General features: G+C 38.2%; 1 protein-coding gene across 2 annotated transcripts in view; it reads left to right on the top strand.

Annotated features, from left to right (window-relative positions):
* The window catches only part of LOC142104269 (uncharacterized), a 38309-nt gene extending 24018 nt beyond the window's left edge, over window positions 1-14291 (top strand). The window contains exons 7-13 of one of the 2 annotated variants that reach the window (XM_075188846.1): window positions 6518-6717; window positions 7865-8140; window positions 9327-9515; window positions 11158-11352; window positions 12187-12324; window positions 12842-12924; window positions 13937-14291. In XM_075188846.1, coding sequence (XP_075044947.1) covers window positions 6518-6717; window positions 7865-8140; window positions 9327-9515; window positions 11158-11352; window positions 12187-12324; window positions 12842-12882 — 1039 coding nt within the window. In that variant the 3' untranslated portion in view covers window positions 12883-12924; window positions 13937-14291. The remainder of the gene's footprint in view (window positions 1-6517; window positions 6718-7864; window positions 8141-9326; window positions 9516-11157; window positions 11353-12186; window positions 12325-12841; window positions 12925-13936) is intronic. The other variant, XM_075188845.1, reaches the window with a different exon arrangement.
* The last annotated feature ends 10292 nt before the right edge of the window (window positions 14292-24583 follow it).

Below are 24583 nucleotides of genomic sequence, written 5' to 3'. Positions count from 1 at the left end.
AGAATTTATGATGGCTCTAGACATCAAAGATGCATATCTCCATGTGCCTTTTGGAAGGGTCATCAGTCCCTTTTGAGGTTTGCAGTCCGATCAGAGCACTTCCAATTTCAGGCTCTTCCGTTCGGTCTCGCTACAGCTCCACGTATCTTCACCAAGATCATGGCGGTTATGGCTGCTCTGCTGAGGGCCAAGGGAATTACAATCATCCCTTACCTGGACGATCTACTTTTAAAGGCAGATTCTTCAGAGAAGCTTCTGTTGCATATTCAGGTAGTAATCCAGACCCTGGAGTCGCACGGTTGGATTATCATGTTCAAAAAATCCAAGTTGATCCCATCCCAGCGGATGGTGTTTCTGGGTCTCTTATTCGATACCCGTCTGAGACGGGTGTTCTTTCCTCAGGACAAGATCCTAGCCTTGCAGAGGATGTTGAAATCCCTGTTGGTGGCAAGGAGACCTTCCATTCATTTTGCACTGAGACTTCTGGGCAAGATGGTATCGTCATTCGAAGCGATTCAGTTTACCCAGTTCCATGCAGGACAGTTTCAATTGGAACTTCTGTCACAGTGGAACAAATCTCATCAAAATCTGGCGAGTCAGGTTTTTCGCCAGTCTCTGCAGACGCTTCAGGCATTGATCTGGTGGTTACACAGGCAGAATCTCACCAGAGGACGCTTGTTCTCAATTTAGAATTGGATTCTGATAACAACAGATGCTAGCCTTCAAGGTTGGGGGGGCTTTCTGTCTTCAGGCTCGGTTTCAGGGGCTTTGGACTCCGAGCTTCCCATAAATGTCTTAGAACTGCGCGCAGTGTTTCATGCTCTAAGGAATGTGCAACACTTGCTGAAGAGAAAGCCAGTGAAGTTCCAATCGGACAATGTCACAGCAGTGGCATATCTCGACCATCAGGGCGGCACCAGGAGTCCCTTGGCCATGAGGGAGACTCACAGAATATTTCTGTGGGCCGAAGCTCATGTTTCGGCACTCATTACCATCTTCATTCCCGGAATAGAAAATTGGGAAGCAGACTTCCTAAGCAGGCAGACTCTGCATCCGGGAGAATGGTCTCTCCATCTAGAGGTGTTTCAACAGTTAGTGGTGAAATGGGGTCAGCCGGATGTTGACATGATGGCATCTCGGTTGAATCACAAGGTTTCCCGCTACTGTTCCCGTGCAAGAGATGCTGGGGCGGTCGCGGTAGACGCTATGTCCGTCCCTTGGAGGTACCGCTTAGTGTACCTTTTTCCTCCGATAGCCATGCTTCCACGAGTACTGAAAAAGGTGAGAGAGGGTGTTCCAGTGCTTCTAGTGGTGCCGGATTGGCCGTGCAGGGCCTGGTACACCGACGTACTCCATGGCAGGAGGTCGGGCGTGGCGGTTGCCAATACGCCCAGACCTGCTAACCCAGGGTCCCTTTTGTCATCAAAGTTTGCAACACCTGGCTTTAACGGCATGGCTGTTGAGGCCAGGATCCTAAGAGCTAAGGGTTTTTCGAATCGGGTGGTGCAGACCATGCTCCGTGCTCGAAAACCGTCTTCGGCCAAAATATATCATCGTGTATGGAGGACATATATTGGTTGGTGCGAAAAGAAGGGATATCCTACATCTTCTTTTCGTCTGGCCAGGTTACTCAGGTTCTTGCAGGATGGCTTGGATGCAGGTTTACATCTTAGTTCTCTTAAAGGTCAGGTGTCAGCACTTTCGATCTTCTTTCAAAGAAAACTTGCTGTCATACCTGATGTGCAAACTTTCATTCAAGGTGTTCTCCATGTTCAACCTCCTTATATTCATCCGGTTCCGCCATGGGATTTGAATTTGGTGTTGAGGGCTTTACAGCATCCACCATTTGAACCCTTGAATACGGTCGATTTCTAACTTTGAAAACAGTTTTTCTTTTGGCCATTTCTACGGCACGCAGAGTTTCAGAGCTTGCTGCTTTGTCTTGCAAGCCTCCTCTGCTAGTTATTCATGAGGATAGGGCAGTTCTTCGAACCAAGCCCTCTTTCCTCCCTAAAGTTGTATCTAAGTTTCATTTGAATCAGGACATTGTTATTCCGGCTCTATCTGATTCCTCTTCTTCTGATAACGATGACTCTATTCGTTATCTTGATGTTGTTCGTGCCTTGCGAATTTATGTTTAAAGATCTGAGAAAATACGTAAAACTGAGGATCTTTTCATTCTTTATGATGCTCACAAAAGAGGCTGGCTAGCTTCTAAAGTGACCATTGCTAGGTGGATTACGGCTGTTATCCCCCGGGCTTACAGTGGGGCTGGGGAGCCTGTCCCTGCTAATCTACGGGCGCATTCTACAAGATCTGTAAGTGCATCCTGGGCGGCCCGCCATGGTGCCTCCCAGTGAACAGTTGTGTAAAGCGGCCACGTGGTCTTCTGTACACACTTTCAAAAAGTTTTACAGATTTAATGTGTTTGCCTCTAGGGATGCAAGTTTTGGGAGAAAGGTGCTTTGGGCCGTTTCTTTTGAGCGTTCCCTCCCGTGAGACAGCTTTGGGATGTCCCCAAGGTCCCGGTGTCCCCCAAGGATGTCAGAGAAAATGGGATTTTTATACGTAAAATCCATTTCTCTTAATCCATTGGGGGACACCGGGCGCCCACCCTTTTAACGCTCTGGTTTCTCCTTCTGTTTGACATGTTGTCTGGTTAAGAGAATGTTGTATTGTTAAGTTTATTCTTTTCTTTGGTTTCTCTCTGTCTCCCTTTTTGTGGGCTTTGTTAAACATAGACTGGGCTCTAGCAGGAGGTGGCGTATAGAGGGGGAGGAGCCAGAGCTTTGTTTAACTAAAGTTAAAGTGCCAGTGTTCGCCTGTCCCCTACTCTATACCCCAAGGTCCCGGTGTCCCCCAATGGAGTAAGAGAAACGGATTTTACGTAAGTACAAAAATCCCATTTTTCCTCCAGATTTCATGAAACCAATCAAGCATGATAGTTTCGCACATCCACCCTTTCTCATTTGCCAGGATTACTGTATCATTTGGGAAGTGTACTTTTGGAAGAGTTTTAGGGTTGAATATGAGCATTGGATTTCATTTGTCACCTTTAGAGGCACAAGCAAGCACACATGGGAAAGATGTTTTTCATTTCTTGTTCTACATATGGAGACCATTTTTTTCAACTTTTTTCTTAAACATTCCTGTTTGGACAGTCAAAAGACAGTACACAACTTCCTCCATATTAACTCGCCCATTGGCGCTTTCATTTCTATGGCAACAATAACTTCATCTCGCTTTGCACAGTTGTCGGCACCACTTCCGTGTTTTCTTTGTGTATTCGTTTGTAATCGCTGCACCAATGAAACGCTGCAGAGAGGAAAAACTAAATTTCATACATGTTGCAGCATTTCTACACGAAAATACGGTAATTAAGATATTATTTTGTAGTGGTTTTTTTTTGTTGTTGTTTTTTTAACAAGTATAATATAAACCTCTGGTAAGGGTGGCTGTTAAAGTGAACCTGTCACCTAAATACTTTTGAATGCATCTATTTTGTCAACAACCAGTATTCTTGAAAACTCAGCCTATTCGTTCACTGTGGCCTCACTGAGGTACAAATGACACACCATCTCGGCTATGCATTAAAGGTTTAATTTTGATATTTGATTTTTTTTAGTTAAAATGACAAAACATGATTTGCACATATTCAATTTTTTTTTAACAAACTAAATAGTGCATTACAATGATAGCTTTAAACAAAACCCGTAATATAGTAAATCGATAGGCTGATTTAAAATTAGTGCACCCACTATATCTGTCTAAAGCTGGGTACACAACTATGCAATCATATTTCAGAAGCAATGTCTCTAACTATTTCACCAACTAAGATCCCGATGGGCATGCCGATTCATGCATATACAATTTACCTTCACATCTGCGATCTTCATCTCTCGTAACAATCTGCTAATATGACACTGTTCCATTGATGATATTTAGGAAGTTTATGAAACCAAATCAACACATACGATGTGTATTTGTACGATAAAACATGATCGTGGGAGTGTACACCTTTTGGCAAAATCTGATCACACAGTCATGAATCGTGTGATCTGCACAATAATTGCATATTTGTGTACCCAGCTTAAGGGCGCATTGTAAACACTCAACTGCTTAATAGCCTTGGAAAGGCTATACTCTGAATTAATTGGTTGCAAAGTATTTACATTTATTTATTTACATTTATTTATACAAGTATTTACAACAGCTTTACATTTCTCAACATAGAAGCTGCAATGTATTATCTGTATGTATCTGTGTATTTTATTGGTTTTGTTTTAATTTTTTTTTTTTATCTTGACCCTCTGCAATCAATGAATTAATTGTTCATATTTTAATATTCAGCGTTCTAATGGGTAATTGATAGTAATAATTCATTATATGAATGAACGCTTATTAAATACCCCCTCACCACTCAATGTTTACTCAATCTGTATAAAAGCTCTGACACCAGCATTTGTTGAGGGCAGTCACTGCATATTTTTGATGTTTGGAAAAGGGACAGTAATACCTTATGCATTGAAAATTGTGTGATCTATTATCCCAATATAAATACGTTTTCAAAAAAGTGTTCTTAGCTTTTTGCTGCATTTCTGCATGTTTTAGTTTTGTGTGACATGTGCTTCAATTACCAACATATTGAATTCATTTCTTGGGAGCACATATTCTATTTGACCCACGTGGGTGTACAAGCTCTTGCAACTGCTTTTTAACCGAATTTTGTGCATGAATTTGCTGCGTCACAGACAAATTGTTGTTTTGTAATGTATAAAACCTTAGATTGAAGTGGTTTTAAATGCAAGTGAATAATCCAATAGCCAAATGTGTTATATAGGTATAATAGAGCCATCAAGCCATTTGAAACGACTTTATAATACTCTTCCATTCTTGACATCTGTTTTTGGTAGGCATAGCTGTTTACATACTCAGTATGTTCTCTTTCATGACATACGTGAGTGCTCAATGGGCTACTCTTACCTTTCTTATTTCCGCAAATTATCTTAGAAAAGCTGGAATCACATTAATCTGCGCTTATAGTTCAATTAGCTGCTTTTTAAATACCCTCCCCAGACCAGTGTTATTAAATCAGTTGTTAACAACATTAACGTAATTAAAAACACACACAAACATTTCACACAGGTTACAAAGAATGTTCAATGTAAATCTATATGTAATATTAGGGTCAGATACTTGTGTAAATATCTCTAGCAGTAAAAGCAACAACAGCTACAGTACTTAATATAATTCTGCAAGATGACAAGCATTACAGAACAGTAAAGAATAACTATCCTTGCACAAGACATCACATCACTTATACATCTAAGTACATGACTAACCTTTTTCATACTCCACACATCAGATCTGGATAGCTAATTTAATGTCCAAGCAACACTTGAGCTTAAAAATGTATTCATTCGTTAAAACTTGTGTCTACCAAATATGTTCAAACTCATTTTAATATTCGTTACACAATCCATTACAAATATTCTCGTGTTTTAGGTAACTAGGTATCGGCACTAAATTCTGTAAAACACATTTTTCCTAAAATTCTGGTATATTGTACATGCAAAACCATAAATGTGTCCTTTTCTGCAATCATGTGTCCTTAAATTGTTCTAACGCATTGTATTTGAACCTCGGCACACTATTTATTATAACATTGACTTAGCTGTCATGACAGGTTTAATGTGCAGCATGACAATCACATTCTGTTTTCTATAACATGAAGATGACATTATTACAATAAAATTGTGTCTTTAAGCAAACCTAGAATGCTCTCCTGCATGCATGCGATGAAATCTCGTGTAACAATACTTCTGTTTAATATTTCACCCAAGGAGGGGGAACGGTCACTGACATACAATTTTTAATATTCTGTGTAAAAACAAATTTAATTGTACTTTGATGTGTTTATATCATTGCAAAATAGTGTTATTTTAATTGGCTTTTTTTTTTACTGATGCTCTCTCTTTAACCCCAAAAAAAGTTACTATTTTTAAAGAGAATTTACACTTTATGATATATGTCCTTACAATCCGCATCCCTAAAATAGTACTTTTGGCTACCTCTGCTACTCTTATTGTGGAAATTCTTGAATGAAACACAGCTACTGATTGTAGTAGTGTGAATATAATGTCTCTCAAATAGTTTTTCGTGCCACTCTTTCCCTTCTATGGATGCTGGTAATTATAATGATAGACTGTTATAAATACATCAAATACAGAACATTAATGAAGAGGAGCATGTTAACCAATGGAATACGAAGACTGATATTTAATGTGACTGCCTAGTATATGTAATTTTACACAAAATTTAAAATGTATCTTAGTGATTGTTTATCATTCTCTAATTGTTTCATATAATACAATTACACAGACACATCTTCAATTCTAAACCGAAGTTCACGACACACACCTTTTAAGATATCCACCAGTAGACCCAAAGCAACATCTCAGTGCTACAAACGTACCGTCTGTCTCTTGCCAATAACAATCGTTTTCTCTTTTTAAAGGGAGTACGCCACTGCCATAGGCCATCGATTACAGGATCATGGCCTTGTGGTGGAGATGATATACTTGACATCAGAATCTGGTCTCACACGCGCCCTCCAGGAGGTTAAAAATGATGGCTCCCCGTTTTGCATACTAGTTGAACAGTCAAATGTAGCTCTTTCCTCTTGCACTGCAATTATTCTTCATGATTCTATCAAAAGTAAGTGTAGCTATACACAAAGAAAGTTCCGAGTTACAAACACCACAAGATCTTTCACACTGCCCACCCCAACCTTCTCATTATAATCCTCTGTCAACTTAAATGAATAAAATGTAGCGTTATAATACTAGTCCAAATGCAGGATACATACATGAGTGTCTGTAGTGGGCAACCTTCTGTAATTGATACAACACCTCCTATAAGCTAGTATCAGATGGGGAGATTACTGTACAACCTGTAGTTAGTTCCTCCTGTACTGAGACTTGGTAATCAGTGGAGTGTTAGTATATGTAACAGTTGTAGGGTGTTCTATTTGTAGGGTACATACAAACACTCCATTTATAACTGTGTCAGTCTAGGAGCAATTAAGCTCTGCATTTATACAATGACAAAGGAATGTCCCTTTTCTGACAGTAGTCACATAGGTTAGCAGGTCACTGAAGGATGTGTTGAAGGTTGTGTACTCCTGCATTATAGAGTGACCCCTTTTAATATCTGCCACTTCATGAAATAAAGACAAACACTTAAAGTACATTTAACGCGTGCTTCAAAAATTATTATTTTAAAATTGTTAAAATATTTTTTTCTAACAAAACTATTGAGATATTGTCACCATTTTACATACAGTTGGAAAACGTGCAACACCTATTCTCAACATTCATTATCTAGATCTTCTAAATCGACCCTTGTTGTATATGATGGCTGTGTTAATTGTTTGCACTGCTACACATATCCCTTTTTTGTTGTTTTTTAAAAAAAATTATATAAGAGAAAAAAGGCATCCTGTTATTGCAAAAAGCACATACTTGACACATACACTTATATTAACAAAACCACTGTTTTGGAATATATATCTATTCATTTTTAAAAAACAGGATGTACTCAAAAGAATAGGACATCATGTAAAAATCCTTTTTTTTTTTTTTTTTTTTTTTTCTAAGTCCTTATTACAATCTATGTTTTCTTAAAGTTTAATGAGCTTCACTAGAGAACCACAGCAAAATTCATCTGAACGCTTTTTAAATACATCTACACACTTTCTGCAACTACATTTCACATTGTTGCGTCAACCCTTTACATAATTTCAAATGCTTTTAATAGATGTGAGGTCCTGACTGACCCAGTAAGTTATGTCTCTCCTCTGTAGTACACCGTAATATGCCCATGGAGGATGCCCTGGCTCTGGTAGTTAAGGCATTTGGGAAAATTTTTGGCGAGCGTGAACAGCAGGAGCGTAATGAGATTTCACACAAAGCAGCTGATCTGGCGGATGACTACCTGGAGAGGGAACTCTATGAATCTTACACTGTCCCTCTGGACATTAGACACCTTCTCTTCCTCTTAAGCGATGGCAAATATTTATATTCTGAAGAGCTGAATGCAATCAGCGACTACCTGAAGACCAGGATAACTGAGCTGGAAGGTATACTTAATGTTTGCCATCTTGACCCCACCACACGTACACGCCCTATCCCCTCTCCCCTCCCACTCCTCTTTGGCACTTGCACCCCATGCTCACAATGATTCTATACCCCACAAGCATATTATTTTAATCACTTCTAAAGTTACCTTAGATTGTATTGCTATAAATTAGTTCTATTTCAAAACCTTTCTGCTATTTCTCTTATGACTATTTTACCACTCCCGTCCCCCCCTTTGTCCTTGCGAAAATACATTTGGGAAAACACAATCGTTCAGATTTAGCTTTCATGTTTGTCACCCTAAATATGAGGGAATCGGTTATGTACTAGTGTGAAACTCTTAAAATGGATTACTTTCATAATTTATTTAAACTTGTTTGGCTTTTTACTTTTCTATTTTAATGCCCCCAAGCTAACGTTATCACCATTCAGATGAACAAACAGAAATCCTAAAAACACATAGAAGTTACTGCTTTTACATAAAGATGTAGTTAAATATAACCAATTGAAACCATATTAACATTGACTTCATGCTTCCCATTTAAAAATAAAAAGTGAACAGAAATTAGCACCAAAACAAGTACAACTCTATTGGTTTGGTGTATGTGTTTGCACTTTCCATTTAAACCCTATCCCCGATTAGTGTAAACATCACAAGTTGGTTGGTTATAAACATCGAATTTCAATTTCTATAACCTATAAGTGTTTTTATTACTAACCATATTGACTTTGAAATTCCTTTCTAAAAATGTAATTTAAAATATCAACATTCAATGCCCAAAATCAGGTTCGTTTTTCTTTTCTTACGAAAGCACAGTCCGTCATAAACTTGTGCAAAATACCCATTGTTCACACTAAAATATACAGAACCAAATGCATTCACTAAATTTCTGTAAAAAATATTTTAATTTAAATAACAAATAAAAATAAATTAGATTTAGAGTGATTTGCTTGGGACTAATATCATAATAGAACAATTCTTTCTTATGTTTTGACCATTCTATATTCTTTTGGCAGCAGTAAAGTCTTTTATTGGTTAGTGATTATTCACCAGCTCATGATTTGCATAAGTATTTGAGATTTACCTCTCGGTCCTGGGGTAGTCTAGCTCTTTTAATGTTTGCCTTAGACACATCCTGTCTTTTTCTATTTTTTTTTTCTCTTTCTAACATGCTTGTCAAACTTTAGGCTTTGAAGAAGCAGATACCACCGAACAGGCTAATCCTGCATATGAAACGCACACCAGCGCTAAAACACATTTCCTGGAGAAGCCGCCCCCTCTTCTTCCCACTCCTGCCAGAAATTCCTATGGAGGGCAACCTAAACCTGCCTTGCTTGGTGATAGACCTTCAAGTGGTGGTCTCCTTCCCACACCAGGTGAGCATTGCTTAAACTCAGAAGACGGTGTGTCTCATGTCCTCCCCATCATCAGTATAAAATGTTTCCATGATAAATAACTGTTAGTTCTATTTTGTTGTCGCACAGAACCTGCTGTCTGAGATGGCTAAATCAGGTTACCCTAATATAAGCACACATTTTCATCCACACAGTTTCTTTAGCGGCACTTTAGCTTCAAACATTTTAATTGTCTAACTGGGCGTTGTACAAAGAATGCATATGTTACATAGAAATAACTCGCTAAATTTGTAGACAGCCCTAAGTGTAGCCTGTCTCCCCTTTCCAGATTTGCTGATTTGACCACTCCTCCAGTGACTTCAACCATATTATTTCCTTTGTTGTAGCATGAGGGAATTACGATTTATAGTAAGGTCTACAGGGTTCAAGGGATTCAGGGAAACCGACAAAAACAATGACATTGTAGGACAAGGTATACTATACTTGTAGAGTTAATAACCCATTTCCAGAAGTCAGAATAATATCCATTAAGTAAAATGGTGTAGTTGTGCCATTAAAATACATATTATTTTCAATACTTCATAAGAAATATTAAGAGAACATATATAATACTAATAATTTGGCCTCTTGTGTCTATTTCCATACTACTTTGTCCTTGGAATTGTTACTTCAGCCTCAGTTTGTAGTTGCTACAAGGTAAACGATAGCATGCTGCAGTGTGTCTACTTAGCATCTGTCTAGTCCAAATGTTGAAAATCCTCTGTAGTAAGAAACAGGTTATATTTAAGCATTTTCCTACTTGAGTACAGATTACTTACACACTTATTTTACTGAACTCCCCATGTTGATACAAAATCATGCATAACATCTGTCCTGCTTATGGTTTTGTTGGGCGTCTTATGTCCTATGATTTGAATCACTAAGGTAGTGGTCTCTGCAGAATTGTTATGGGTGGGCAGCAAAGTTTGATTAGCAGCCACAAGGGAGTAATTTAAATATGGAATCTGAGCAGCTGGATGTCTCGGACCAGCATCAGATAAACTTTTCATTATTTAACGATACAGCAGATATCCTTGTCAAAGGTAAATAAGAGATATATACAAATTTACAGTTAGTAAAAAGTGGAAAAAAAGTTTGAGTAATATGTAATCTAATGAAAATGGTTATTAAAATAATCTTATTGTGATTCTTTCATTAAAAATTCCTTGGCACGGATAACAATGGCAAATTTGCTCTGCGTTAATGTTTTTTAACGCTACGTGTAAATATCAAAATGATTGATTTGTAAAATACAACGGAGTTCTATGGGGAACATTCAATAAGTTTATAATACCATGGTACAAGGAAGCTTTTAATAACACATTAAGGAATGTACTTCTAATGCTCTGTTAAATGTGAGAACAAGATTTTGGCAATGCTTCTAACTAGTGGTTTTGGTTCTTTTGGGTTTGTTTTTTTTGTTTTCACCGCTCATGTGTATGAGCCTTTAGGCAGGAGCTGCCAGCAAATGAGGGAAGCTGAAGGATGTGGAAAGGAAATAGTATGATGAATTGAAGGTCTGCTTTTACCATGTATTTCTCAGAGGGAACATTCAAGTTAAAGAATTGCAATAAAAACTGTATAATGATGATTGTGCTAAATCTAAGTTTCTATTTAAATTTAGGCTTTAAGAAGTCAGATCCCATAGAAGATGGTGTCGGTGCCGTTTATGAAACAAATATCCCAAGCAGTGGTCTTTCAGATACACTGGCCAAGCCTCCACCTCTTCTCCCCACTCCAGGCAGATCTCCGATAATGACAATTGGGAAGCCGTCTCTTCTGCGTGACCGATCCTCTGCTGGACTGCTACCAACGCCAGGTTGGATGTTTGTTTCCTCACAGTGTACACTCTATAAGCTCTCCTCAGCCTTATTTAAAATCCTTGAGCTGTGTGTTTGTGTGAATGTGCAACATGACAACTAATCAGGCATTGTAATTTTATAAACTTTGCTAGCAAAATGAGAGAATCAGAATGGTATGTAAATTAAGTGGTCATTAAATAAGGTCCATTGCTTCTTTCCTCTGAGCTGCTACTTGTTGACAACCACCTGACTAGTTCAGCTATCAACATGCTTAGTTCCTCTGCATCATGTTAGGTCCGTGTTCCTCCTAGCCATGGGAGGATACTGGTTGTGTGCAGGGACAATAAAATATCATGCTATTAGGATATGTAGTGGCCTATGGTTATGAACTGGAGCCAGACCAACAAGGTTATAACCTTTTTTTGTAATCTTTTTTCCAATGGTTCTCTATTTCACTGTTATACATTTATGTACTTACCCACTGACTAACCCATTGTCTGTTGCAGAATGTATTGTTATTGTTTCATTACTCTCGCTCACACTGCATTAGTTTAAAGTCTCTCTGCCAAGTGACGATTACTGTGTTACCATTTGCTAATTTTAGGATCTGTCTATTGTGGCAGTAGGTCTGGTACAGGTTTCTAAATCATGTTTCCCTCTTTGTTTTGGTTATTGGGCCACTTATTCTTACTAGAAAAGGTTGGTTCTGTGAAGCGGCACCTATCTCTGTCCCTCAGTTATGTTTTTGACTCTTGTTTTCTATTATGTTTTGTATAATTATAGTGATGTTGCATAGAGAAATCTAATTCTGCACATTAGAAAGTCATCACGTCCTCCTTTTGTTTGCCTAGGTGTGTCTACTCCACAAGGCAAACCTCCCCCTCTCTTGGCGATGTCCTCTAAAAGACCACCACTCCTTGGCTTTTCACCACATCCACCTTCAAAACGCCCATTGCTTGGTGAAAAACCTGGTCTTCTCCCAACCCCATGTAAGTATTGTTTGTGATGAATTGCATTTTTCTAGGTTTCCTTACTACCTGCCCCTGTTAATAAATGTATTACTTTGTATGCATGAGCCAACATATTTGCCCTAAGGCCACACATTGACCATCACTGATCTTTATGGTACTCACCATATAGACACTTCAGTACACACCAGAATGTAAAAAAAAAAAATAACAATATACTGTACATAATAACAATAACAAAATATTTGCAAATCACCTTTCAATTGGATGGTATTCATTTGTACAAAACACTTGCGGAGTTCCCTTTTAAAAAGAGGTCTGAAGTCCGTAAAAGGGAAAAAATCGGTAACGTCACATACATATAAGTAATTTATATTTAGTTACAAATGTAATCCGTGCCATTTTTAACAATGGAAGTTGATTTAGGTGTGTAGTGAGTGTACTTGTCCCTCATGTTCTGTTACCCATGTGATCTAGAAACTGCAGATGACCTATGCAATGCACAAACCAGCTTCTCATTTGTTATATCTTCCACAAGCCTCTTATGGGACTGCAGCTGGTATGTGGTACAGTGCGTAGGGTATCAGACTGATAAGTGGCTTTAATGAATTGTTTTCTGGGGTATGTATGATGGATCCGTTCACTAATTTTAGTAGATACAATGAACTGAATTTATTGGCTTATATTTAAAGATGTGTCAGACATATAGTTGTTTCTCTCAACAGTATTACTAATAGGGACGTAATACAGACTTATTTTAAAAACATAACATATTTTGTGGACCAATAGGCACAGCCAAATTTTACAGGAGGGAAGTAAGAAAAATGTTTTGTGTTTTTTTAGGCCAAATTCACTGGTAACACAAACAGCCACACATACATGCATACATACATATATACATACATACATACATACATATATACATACATACATACATACATACATACATATATACATACATACATACATACATACATACATACATATATGTACACATACAAGGACCCCTTATGACTGATCTATGTCCTGTGTCCCCTCCTCTTTGTCTCTTTCCTCTTCCATCTGAGTTTGCCACCAATGTGCTTCTTTCCCCTGCAATTTATTTATCTATGGGTGCCAAAAATCAGGCACTTGTTTTCATGGTGTAGCTTGCACTAGCACATTGGTTGTTTTCTGTGGTTAAGTGGAAATATTGCACCTATGTGCCTGCAATCACAGCTTTATCTAAAAATCTTATTTTCTGAGAAACTCCAGCATATTACATAAATATTGATGAGTATTCTACTAGTTGTTTTATATAAGCCAACTTGTATGTCAGGTTCAGAGGTGTGCATATTTATCTAAATTAGTGTGTTTTATAGTAATGTGATTTATTTTATTTTTTTTCTTATGATATATTATGATACTATACGTTCTAGTTGGCACTATTAAGCACTGCCATGAATATCAATACCAGTAGCTACTAAATTATTAAGAGCACTGATGCAAGATCCAGGGCCTTGTGCTGCACTTTCCATAACCCCAGTGATCTAATTTAGTTTTCGGTAAAATACAGTGGGGAGATTATTGCTATTGTCTAGTACTTGCCATACTGATATGATAACCTTTTGTTTTGTGTGTCCTCTCCTAACAGCTCTTTCTTCGAACACTACTTCACACCTCTGGTTGGCTAAACCTAAACCTTTGCTCCAATAAGGACAGAAGATCCACTCCTGCCAGTGTCTATTGTATACCCAATTGTACTTGTAATTCAGTATTAGAGCAGTGCAGCAGAATCGTGGTATTTGTAAAGTCCCCGACATTCCTATAGGATCATTTTTTATGGTATAAAACATACGGTTCCTCCCACCTTGTTGCAGCTTGGGAAACAGATTAATTTCGGTGCAATGCTGGCCCATCTGATAGCAATGGAAACATCTTAATTTTTGTTTAAATATTTTTTGTCATTCTCTTTTTCTCAGGAGAGAATAAAAGTTTTGTTTTACATAGTATGTTGTGGAATCTATTCTTTGATTAGAGCATGTATTGTCTCATCCTAATACTGGACAGGCAAGGAAAGTTGCTGAATTAGTTCAGCAAAAAGAATATGTAATTAAAGTCCTACCCTTCATTGGCTGGACTTGTTTCAACCGCAGGCTTTCAAGAAGAGACGTTATCAAATTCATCCCCATTTAAATCTGTACATTTAGCCCAACTTTTCATTTTCCTACTTCTAGTTCTGCAACATTTATTTTCAACACACCCATCTTGGTAATTGGTTTCATACTTTTATTGTAATCTAGTTCTGTTGAAAATATCTAAAATCACTGAACCCAGCACAGAGTACATTTTCTCCCCCTTGACTTTCATAATCATCACAGCAGGAAGCAGAAAAGGATGGTGATCAGCACTGGGCTGAGGTATGCAGTACCCACCACGTTGAAAATAACATTTTATGTACCACTTATATTTTATAAAATACATACACCAAACTTTGGACTTACTGGACTTATTTGGAAACTGATTTGTGATACGGGACAACAATAAAGTAACTTGATCCATGCTATCCTTCTTTTAAACATAATATAGGGGTCCACTTAGGTTCATGTGTAACTTTAATAGCCTGGTCAAACCTGATGGTGACCCCCTTTTTCTAAAATTTGAGCATAGAATTGCCCAAGCAGGCTGAACGTTCTTGCATACAGAGGTATATACATGGCTTGAAAGAAGGACAATGGGATTCAAATCCAAGTTGGGAGATATGCAAATAGGTACATAGGTTGAATAAAGACACAGGCCCATAAAGTTCATCTTCTCATAAATTCTAATTGTATTGATCTACAGGATGGCAAACCAAGTGCCCAGTGTGAACTTGAACAATTTAGCCTCCCAGGATCAAAATGACATTCCTTCCTGACCTAAAAAGTGAATTGGAACAATTCCCTGTTTCAAGAATGCCTTCCCATACTGTTGGAATTCCTCCTTGCTTGCTTTTGCATTTAATGACCCATCATTCTCTGTGGTTTTTGTTACAAAGTTCAGTAGACTCATAATCATCATGATTTATTTATATATAATAATTACTGGTAGGTCACCTGTAGAACGCAGTTTTAAGTTAACACATCTACTTTTAATAATCCCCCCAACAATTTAACCTTTCCATTCATTAATGAGGCTGTCCACCTCTGACCAGTCTTAAGTTCTTCTATGTCCTCCTTACAGTGGGGATACTATGTTTTTGCATTGTATGCATTTATATCTCCCTTTTTATGCATCCCAGAATTGTATTTACCTTTTGAAGCCACTACCTGGTACTGTGTAATGCTACTAGCTTTCTGTCAACTGGAAAATTCCTTTTTCATTCCGGTTTTACTGTATTCCATTTGATGTGTAAGCATAGTTATTACCACAGCCTTTGTGTACAACCCCATACTTCCCTACTGTCCAGATTTTGGTGGGACATCCTGATTTGTGGCCCACAAAAGTGGGCAAATTTTTACCCAAATTTGTCCCTAAGATGGAGTTTATCTTGTCCCATTTTCGTGATTCTATCTGTTGGTAGGTATGTAACCCTGCGTTTATCTAGATTGAATATCTACCATTTCACTACACAGTTTGTCACTTTGGCTAAATATTTCCAAAGCAAGTTACTATACTGCTCAGTTAATAACCCTACATAGCTTATACATCGCAAATAATGGAAATCTTACTTTCTAGGCCATCTACAATATCATTAATGTAAAAATTGAAAAGGACAAGGCCCAATAGGGACCCCTGTAGTTCACCACTAATAGCTTTAACTTAGTCTGAATGTGCTTCATTTAGAACTACTCATCTTATGTACCATACTGTTGAACAGTATTTAAAATGTTTTTGCTAAATCCAGATATATCGCATCAATTGTACTACTTAGTTTGAAATATACATCCTCATAAAATATGATTTGATAGGCATGACTGGTCTTTTATGAAACCATGCTGACACTATAAAATTATTTTCTACAATGTATTTCAGAATCACATTTCTCAGAATCCCTTTAAATACTAAAAACAGACTCGCATGTCTATAATTTCCCAGTTCCAATTTTGTTCCCTTTTTGTAAATATTGGTACCACAAGTTCTTTCGAACAATCATGTGGTAATGATGCGATCATGGGATAATCTATATTCATGTGAAAACTAAACTGTTAAAAGAACTTTATGAAATATATACATATATCACTGTACAATAAGCTGGCCAACTGCAACGAATAGATAATTTACCATAATAATAAAAATAATAATATTATAAATTGTGACTAGTGGGTTACTGCACCAAGTCTAACAACCAACCCTACCTAGAACTAGCTATAGTCACTGCTTACTGATGGCACTGTTTCCAGGTTTTGAGTTAATATCTTCTGCTTCTCTACCAGCTCAGTAGAGACCAAATCCAATGTCATCCCGCTTTTGGCAGTACAACAAAGTGCGAGGATCCAAGTCACATAACTGGCACGATCCATGGAGCAGTAACCCCCAGTCAGAATTGTCAAAGCAAAAGCCATCTTTTGTGGTGTAATGCTGTCTTTTATGCCCCTTTTAGTTTCCATGGTGCTGTGGCTTCAGAAGGGCAGGTCATAACTTACTTGCCTGAGATTGGTTCCTGCCGATCAGAGGAGGTTGAATCCCAGACTCCCCCAGTGCTTCGGTAACGATGGACACCTTTCAGTGAGTGTCTCCAGACAATAGAAATCGCATAATCATCAAAAGCGTAGATCACACTAAATCCATGGACTGCCCTAGTATGTCACTGTTTAACCCTATGTAGTATTTTGTAAGGAGAATGGTCCCAGGACTGAATGCACAACATGGCCGACCACTAGTGGAGGAAGTCCCACAAAGTCTTATGCCAGTGATCAGTGTCATTCCTCTGGTACCTTTATTTGTCTGGGTGCTCTGATAGTGACAGTAGTTCCTTTAGAAGACATGTTAACCTGGCAACATTTAAGAATTGTACTTCACTGCGGGTACTATGCGAGTCATAAAAGCATCACTCAACCAACAATGCCTTTTGCTTGGAGAATTCTGACTGGAAGGTATGACCCCTTTTGGACTGGGCTGTGGATTGTACCTGTTATGTGACCTTAGAAGCCTCAGTGGATTCTCTCTCTGGGCCTGCCAAAATTGGGATGATATTTGATTCCCCACTGAGCGGAAAGAGGAGTGGGGAGAGTATGACTAGGGAAGCTCCATCAGTAAGCAATGACTATAGCTCCTTCTAGGTATGGTTGGGAGTTAAGCAAGGTGTAGTGACCGACTGGTACTTTATTCCTGTGAATTACTATAATCTGGTGGGGGTTTTTTTTCTTACAATAAAATGCTTTTCCTAATTCACTTATTGTCTTACTTATTTTTTAATCACATGAGTTTCCAGGAATGCTAGGCTGACACATTAGGCTGTTCTCTGGCAAACTAGTCAGCTGGTAAGCAAGAGAGCACCCTATCAACCACGTTATCTTCACAGTTAACATGAAATATAGGTTGGGTTGTCACCGACAATACATGTTCTGATGCTAGGTTTGGGTGGTTGCAGGAGTTTTTACCATATGTTTCCATAGTAGAGTCCCTATGCGGACCCCCATCCACCGCCGAAAGCACCTACAATGGACACATGAGCTCCAGACCTGGACCATGGAAGAAGGTGGCCTGGTTTGATGAATCTAATTTTCTTTTACATCTTGTAGATGGCCAGGTGTGTGTGTGTGTGTCATTTACCTGGGGAAGAGATGGCACCAGGATGCACTATGGGAGGAAGGCAAGCCGACGGAGGCAATGTGATGCTTCGGGCAATGTTCTGCTGGGAAACCTTGGGTCCTAGCATTCATGTGGAAGTTACTTTGACAAGTACCACCTACCTTATAATTGTTGCAGACCAAGTACACCCCTTCATGGCAACAGTATTCCCTGATGGCAGTGACCTCTTTCATCAGGATAATGCTCCCTGCTACGCTGTCATGTTCCTCAAACCATGCCTGAACAATTTTTGCAAAGAGTTCAAGGTGTTTCCCTGGCCTCCAAATGCCGCAGATCTCAATCTGATCGGGCCCCATCTCACAACTTAAAGGATCTGATGGTAACATTTCTGTGCCAGATACCACAGGACACCTTCAGGGGTCTTGTGCAGTCCATGTCTCAGTGGGTCAGAGCTGTTTTGGCGGCACGAGCGGGACCAACACAATATTAGGCAGGTGGTCTTAATGTTGTGCTGATCAGTGTATGTGTCAGCTGAACCAGAATGCAGCCTAACACTTTGATAGTAACTATTGATAAATATTCATGAGGCCTGACTTAATCCATTGGGTCCTTGGTTCCAGTATACATATATTTATTTTAAGTTGTTCCATATTCAGACCTCTTTTTTTATTTAATATTCTACAGTTTTTTTGTTCAATAATTTGAGTCTTGTTTTTCATGTTATGTTGAGTTAAATTGTACAATGGGACTTTCAAAGATATAGGCCACCAGATAAGCAACTGAACAGCAGATAAAATATTTATTTTCTAAAATGTGAAGGGTTTTCTCACTTGTAGTCAAAACTACTGTACTGGCGCAGTTATATAAAGTAATGTACAAATTGAATATTAAACAACCTTTTACATAAATCTGGTTTAGTTGCATGTTTAGAATGTAAAAGAAAGTGTCTTTGAATGAAGTTACTTTTTAATGGATTTTTTTGTTTAAGAATGTAGTAGCCTTAAAAAATTTTTTGAATATTGCTTAAATACAGCTTACAGTGTTACCTGCAGCGGGAACTGGGAGCTGCTACCTCGCCTAAAAACAAAATCGAAACAATATTAGAACATACATTGTGTGACGGGGAACTATAGTTTAGAACATATACACAAACCTGCACATGTTAGCGTAGTACCTCTTACTTTGGAAGCAGTCATAGCATCGGTGACGCCTGATGGCCTTTAGAATGACTACTAGACATTGCACATAAGTGGTATAATAATCAAGCAAAACATCTGAACAATGCATCCATCTTCCTCAAATAAAATAAAATGTAATTTCCCAATGTTCATCTCTTCCTTAGAGTTCTGCGAGTCATGTCTGTTCTTTGTATTTCCTGTACAGTAAGTTTTTGTGCTAGAACTCCTTGTCGCCAGAAGAGGGGGTGTGTTGACTTCATAAGAGAGTCAAGGGATTTGTGTGTTCAAATATGTTCATAAGGTAAGCAAATGATTTAAAGTAAATGACTATTCTTTAAATGTTCTACAAGACTGACATTTAATTTACACAAATTAACGTTTTCTGATTCCATAGTATAAAATAGATATAACCTAGACAAACTTTGTTTCAGCAGTGTCATTTCTCTTTCCTGCTACCTGTCTCTGGCTAATATCAGAATCTCTAGTATGCAAATTAGAGGGACAAAACAGAATGAGCAGCATTGTAGTTCTGTAAAAATGTCTCTGTGCTTCAGGTAGTGAACAGTACATTTTATTACAACAGTTCCTTTTTGCTATAAACACACATGGACACATTTTTAAACAAGAAAACAACATTAAATGTAATTGTATATGCTTGTGAGACAATTAAAACAAGAACACAAGTCTTTAATAGGGTGCAAGCACAATTTCTTCAGTGGCTGCCCTGTACTGCTGTGACCTGAAGGACACATTCTGTCTTTTAGCTGCAAAACTTCTGTGTTTTTGTCTAAGTTGGTTAGCACTTCTGCCTCACAGCACTGGGGCCATGAATTCGATTACCGACCGTGGCCTTATCTGTGTGGAGTTTGTATGTTCTCCCCGTGTCTGCGTGGGTTTCCTCCTGATGCTCCGGTTCCTCTCACAATTTAAAATATCCTAGTAGGTTAATTGGCTGCTATTAAATTGACCTTAGTCTCTCTGTCTGTGTGTATGTTGAGGAATATAGATTGCAAGCTCCAATGGGGCAGGGACTGATGTGAACGAGTTCTCTGTACAGCGCTGCAGAATTAGTGGCGCTATATAAATAAATGATGATGATTTCCATTATGTTGTCTTGGCACACTTGGTAAATGTGGTGCAAAAGAGAACTAAACTAAACAGCGGTTTTACGCCAAGGACACTTTTATAATGTACCTAGCTGCCATTTATAGAAAGTCTGATTTGATATTTTGAAGGCAAAGTTTATTAAAATGCTGAACATATCAATATGCAAGGGGAAAATACAATATCCAAGGTATTACTACACATCAATATGGTATTGGCTTGATAAAGTTTTAAACTTCCTACTTTCTTCAATTTAGTAAAACTAAAGTGAGATAGTAAATATGGGTCCAAAAATGAAATTTAAATGCAGTGTTATTTACTCTGCTGTGGTTCCCAAAGTCAAGTAAATGGACTTGTGTAAAACATTTAGGGGCAGATTTCAATTACCATAGTAACGGTAATTAAAATTGCCGTACTAATGGCAATGATGCGCGCCCCGCGTTCTAAAGTAAATCATGGGGAATCTAAGCTGCCCCTTAATATATATGGTTAATATATAGTTATGTTTTTAAAGTTGGATTAAAAAATATAATCTATAATTCATATTTCCGAATCCTCTGTTAATTGACTTTGTTTTATATATGGAAGCTCTCGGTTTACACTAGGAGAAAGACATCTAGATTTTAAAATTAATTTGTGGATTTTGGTTAAGTTACACTATTTATCTTGGAAGCGTCTTATTTAATGTATTTACATTTATTCATACTACGCCAGCAAACTCATCAAATTTGGAACAAAAGCAATTCTAAAACAAAACTGGATATTAAGCAGACACATTGATTAGACAAAATCTCATAAATACAGAGAGAACGCCAGGCAACATTGGTAAGACAGTCCTTCTCAAATAGGAATTTCATACAAGAGTTTAAGCCTATTCCAATTTTTATAGAGTAAGTGGAGAGGAGCTGGTTCCTAAGAAATTAACAGTGAAGGAGAAGTTTTCTAGATTGAATGAAATCCAGCATAGGAGAATGCCGTCCAGACATAGGTAATGCAATGTTGTTGTTTTTTTTAAGTATTGAATGGTTGCGAATATCAAATGCAGCAGAGAGGTCAAGGAAAGTATAGATTTAGCAGTGATCATTCCCTAATGTCTTGGGGGAGTGCAGTCTCTATGTAGTGTTAATAAAGAAACCCAGACTGAAGAAAGTTTAATAGGTTATGTGAGTCGAGTGAAGGCAAGATTCAAACGGCATGGGAAAGGTGAAGCGGAGTACACACTGCAGAAAACTTCTCCCAATGCGATATCTTTAACGATTTTACCAACGACGGAACGTCCCGATCAGCCTGCCGATTCATGTGTACACACTTGCATGATTTAGTGTCCGATCTGTGATTTTCATCTGTCATAACCATCAGCTCAAATTATCGTAACTCTGTACACACTCTGCATATCGCTGCAGGGACGGCATATATCTAAACATCATTTAAATAGAGGGCTGAACCTCAGAACACACAACACCCACGAACAAACATCCAGGAACAGGAAATACCATTATCTCCATTCATTACTTTGTTCTGCTGTGTTTATAGAGTACGTTCGGCAACATGTCACATCAGTAAATAAAATACTTTATTGAGAATATGTATTTGCACATGTGTTAATGCTTTATGTTGTTTACACTTGCATACAGGAACACTTACATGACATATAGAGAGGTTTATTATTGATTTGTTATGAAAAGATCACCATGCCCTTGTGTTTCTAACTCCCATTGTCCTATAGAGTGTAAGCTTTCGAGCAGGGTTCTCTTACCCCTCTGTCTGTATGTATTACCCAGTATTGTCTTATTAATGTTTGTTCCCAATTGTTAAGCGCTACGGAATTTGGTGGCGCTATAGAAATAAATGTTGATGATGACCATTTCCTTTTGTTTTATGTTTAGACAAGATCATAGATTTAAATGTACAAGCTCACAAAGGCATCGCTGTTGATGTAACTTGTGGAAGAACTGTCTGCCAGGCGGTCGTACGTACATAAACACTGCAGAATTGGCATGACATCGCTCCATCATTAATAGTGATTTTTAGGAAGTTTATAAAATCAAATGATACAATGTGCTTTGGTGCCATGAAAATTGATTATTGGAGTGTACACACACTAATGCAATACTGGACATAATGGTCATTTATCGTGTAATCGTCCCGATAGTTTGGCAAGAAACCTGTAGTGTGTACCCATCTTGAAATGGAATGTTAATCTAAAAGCGATTTAGAGAAACTACCACAGGCTTGAATAATGACTGAAATACACCAGTTGTGAGGTTTTTAATGCTCTGATAAGCACAGGAGACAGTGAACAACTGATTTGTGAGAGGATAAGGTAAGGGAATCGGCAGTAGAGGGAAGGAGAAGAAAAGGGTAGACACTACATTTTCATTGGGAGAGAAGTTAGTGAAAATAATAGATCCAATAAATTGGTGGATATAAGAATGCTTGGTTAAGATTGCAACAAGGTTAAAATCAAGGAGGAGAGTTTGTAGGCAATAGACAGAGATAGTGGGAAAGCAGTGTTAAAGGGAAACTGGACATAGTTGGCACAAAAAAATGATCAAGGGAGTGGCAATTATGATGAGTAGAAGAGATGATCCACTGGATGAAGATGTGATTAAACATTTTCCATTTATACTACCCAGTCTCATTTCCTTAACAACCCTCTATTAATGACTACATGAAAGGTGGCATATGTTACAAAATTAATTTGTATGAATCTACTCATTTGGGGAAAGCCAGACTTGTTGCAGCCCACAATCTGGGAGAAGGCAGGACTAAAATATGTGGGCCAGTTCCTAAACAGATTTGCAAGAAAAAAAGTTTGCGCCATTAAGGGATAAACAAGAAAGTGATGTAATCTTCTGGCCTATCCTGCCTCCAGGCACATCATTATGCCAGTGGTGTGTGGAAGGTGTCATCCCTTGGATACATTCCGATGTGCACTCCTTGAAACGAAATGCAATATCTTTCCACTATAAAGTCATATGTGATCATTTACAGCATACTTACTAACTCTCCCGGAATTGCTTCCACATTTCGGGTGAGTCTCACGGACTCCCGGGAGTGTATGGCAATCTCCCGCATCTGCCCACTTCCTAGTGAAGTGGGCAGAATTAGGTCCAAAACACTACGGTTCACCGGGAATCGTGGCGTTTGGCCCCGCCCACCGCTGTAAAATGACGTGTCAAAGTCATTACTTCATGAAGGCGGGTCCAAAATGACGCAAATTTTGGAGCCCCGCCCCCTCACACCCACCTCCCCCTGCAGGCTCCAGGAAGCCAACTTCAGAAAGTTGGTAAGTATGATTTACAGTGCACAAATGCTGGTAATCAGTTATTACATAATGGCTAAAAGAATTTCTTTCTCTGAACATGGAAATTCTGCTTATTACTTTGTCTGCATCAAATATTCTATGCTTCCACAATGTTCTTAAACATTTTTATAGTCTTTTCCTATCTAGTACAGGAGATATATTATAGGGCTGACAGATAATCAAAAACTGGTGTGAAAAAGTTTTTGTTCCTTTCCTGATTTTCTTCTATTTTTGTACATTTGTCACATTTAAGTGTTTCAGAACTTCAAACTAAATTGAATAAAAGTCAACCTGAGTAAACACAAAATACAGTTTTTAAATGGTCATTTCATTTATTGAAGAAAAAAAAGTTATCCAACACCAAATGGTCCTGTGTGAAATAGTAATAGCCCCCTTACTTACTCATTCAACCAAGGAACCAAATTGAATTGATAATTGGGTTCAATTAGACTAGACACAATCAGGCTTGATTATGATCAGCTCTGTTGAATCTAAACACTTAAATAGAAACTTTCCAGTTGGCTAAAAGGTCTCAGCAAGCAGCACAGTATGCCATGCACAAAAGACATTCCAGAAGAGACGAGTAGAAAAGTTATTGAACTATATCCGTATGGAAGGGGGTTATAAAGCCGTTTCTAAGGTATTGGGACTCCAGCCAACCACACGGAGAGCTATTATCTCCAAATGGAGTAAACTTGGAACGGTGGTAAATCTTCCCAGGAATGGCTGGCCTACCAAAATTCCTCCAAAAGCACATAGAGGACTCCTCTAGTAAGTCACAAAAAAACCCAGATAAACATCTAAAAGACTGCAGGCCTTGCTTGCCTCAATTAACATCAGCATTCAAGATTCCACTACTGTTTGAACAGTGTGTAGCGTATGATAAGGTACATGGATGTGTTGGCACTTTTTGCACAGTGTGTAGCATGCAATAAACAAATGGATACAATGGAGTATATCTCAGTGACCCTGTAGAACA

This window comes from Mixophyes fleayi, chromosome 10 (assembly GCF_038048845.1).
Source record: "Mixophyes fleayi isolate aMixFle1 chromosome 10, aMixFle1.hap1, whole genome shotgun sequence".
In the NCBI taxonomy this organism is placed as follows: Eukaryota; Metazoa; Chordata; class Amphibia; order Anura; family Limnodynastidae; genus Mixophyes; species Mixophyes fleayi.
Note: the sequence above shows the minus strand (reverse complement) of the source record. Positions and strands in the feature narration are given on the sequence as shown.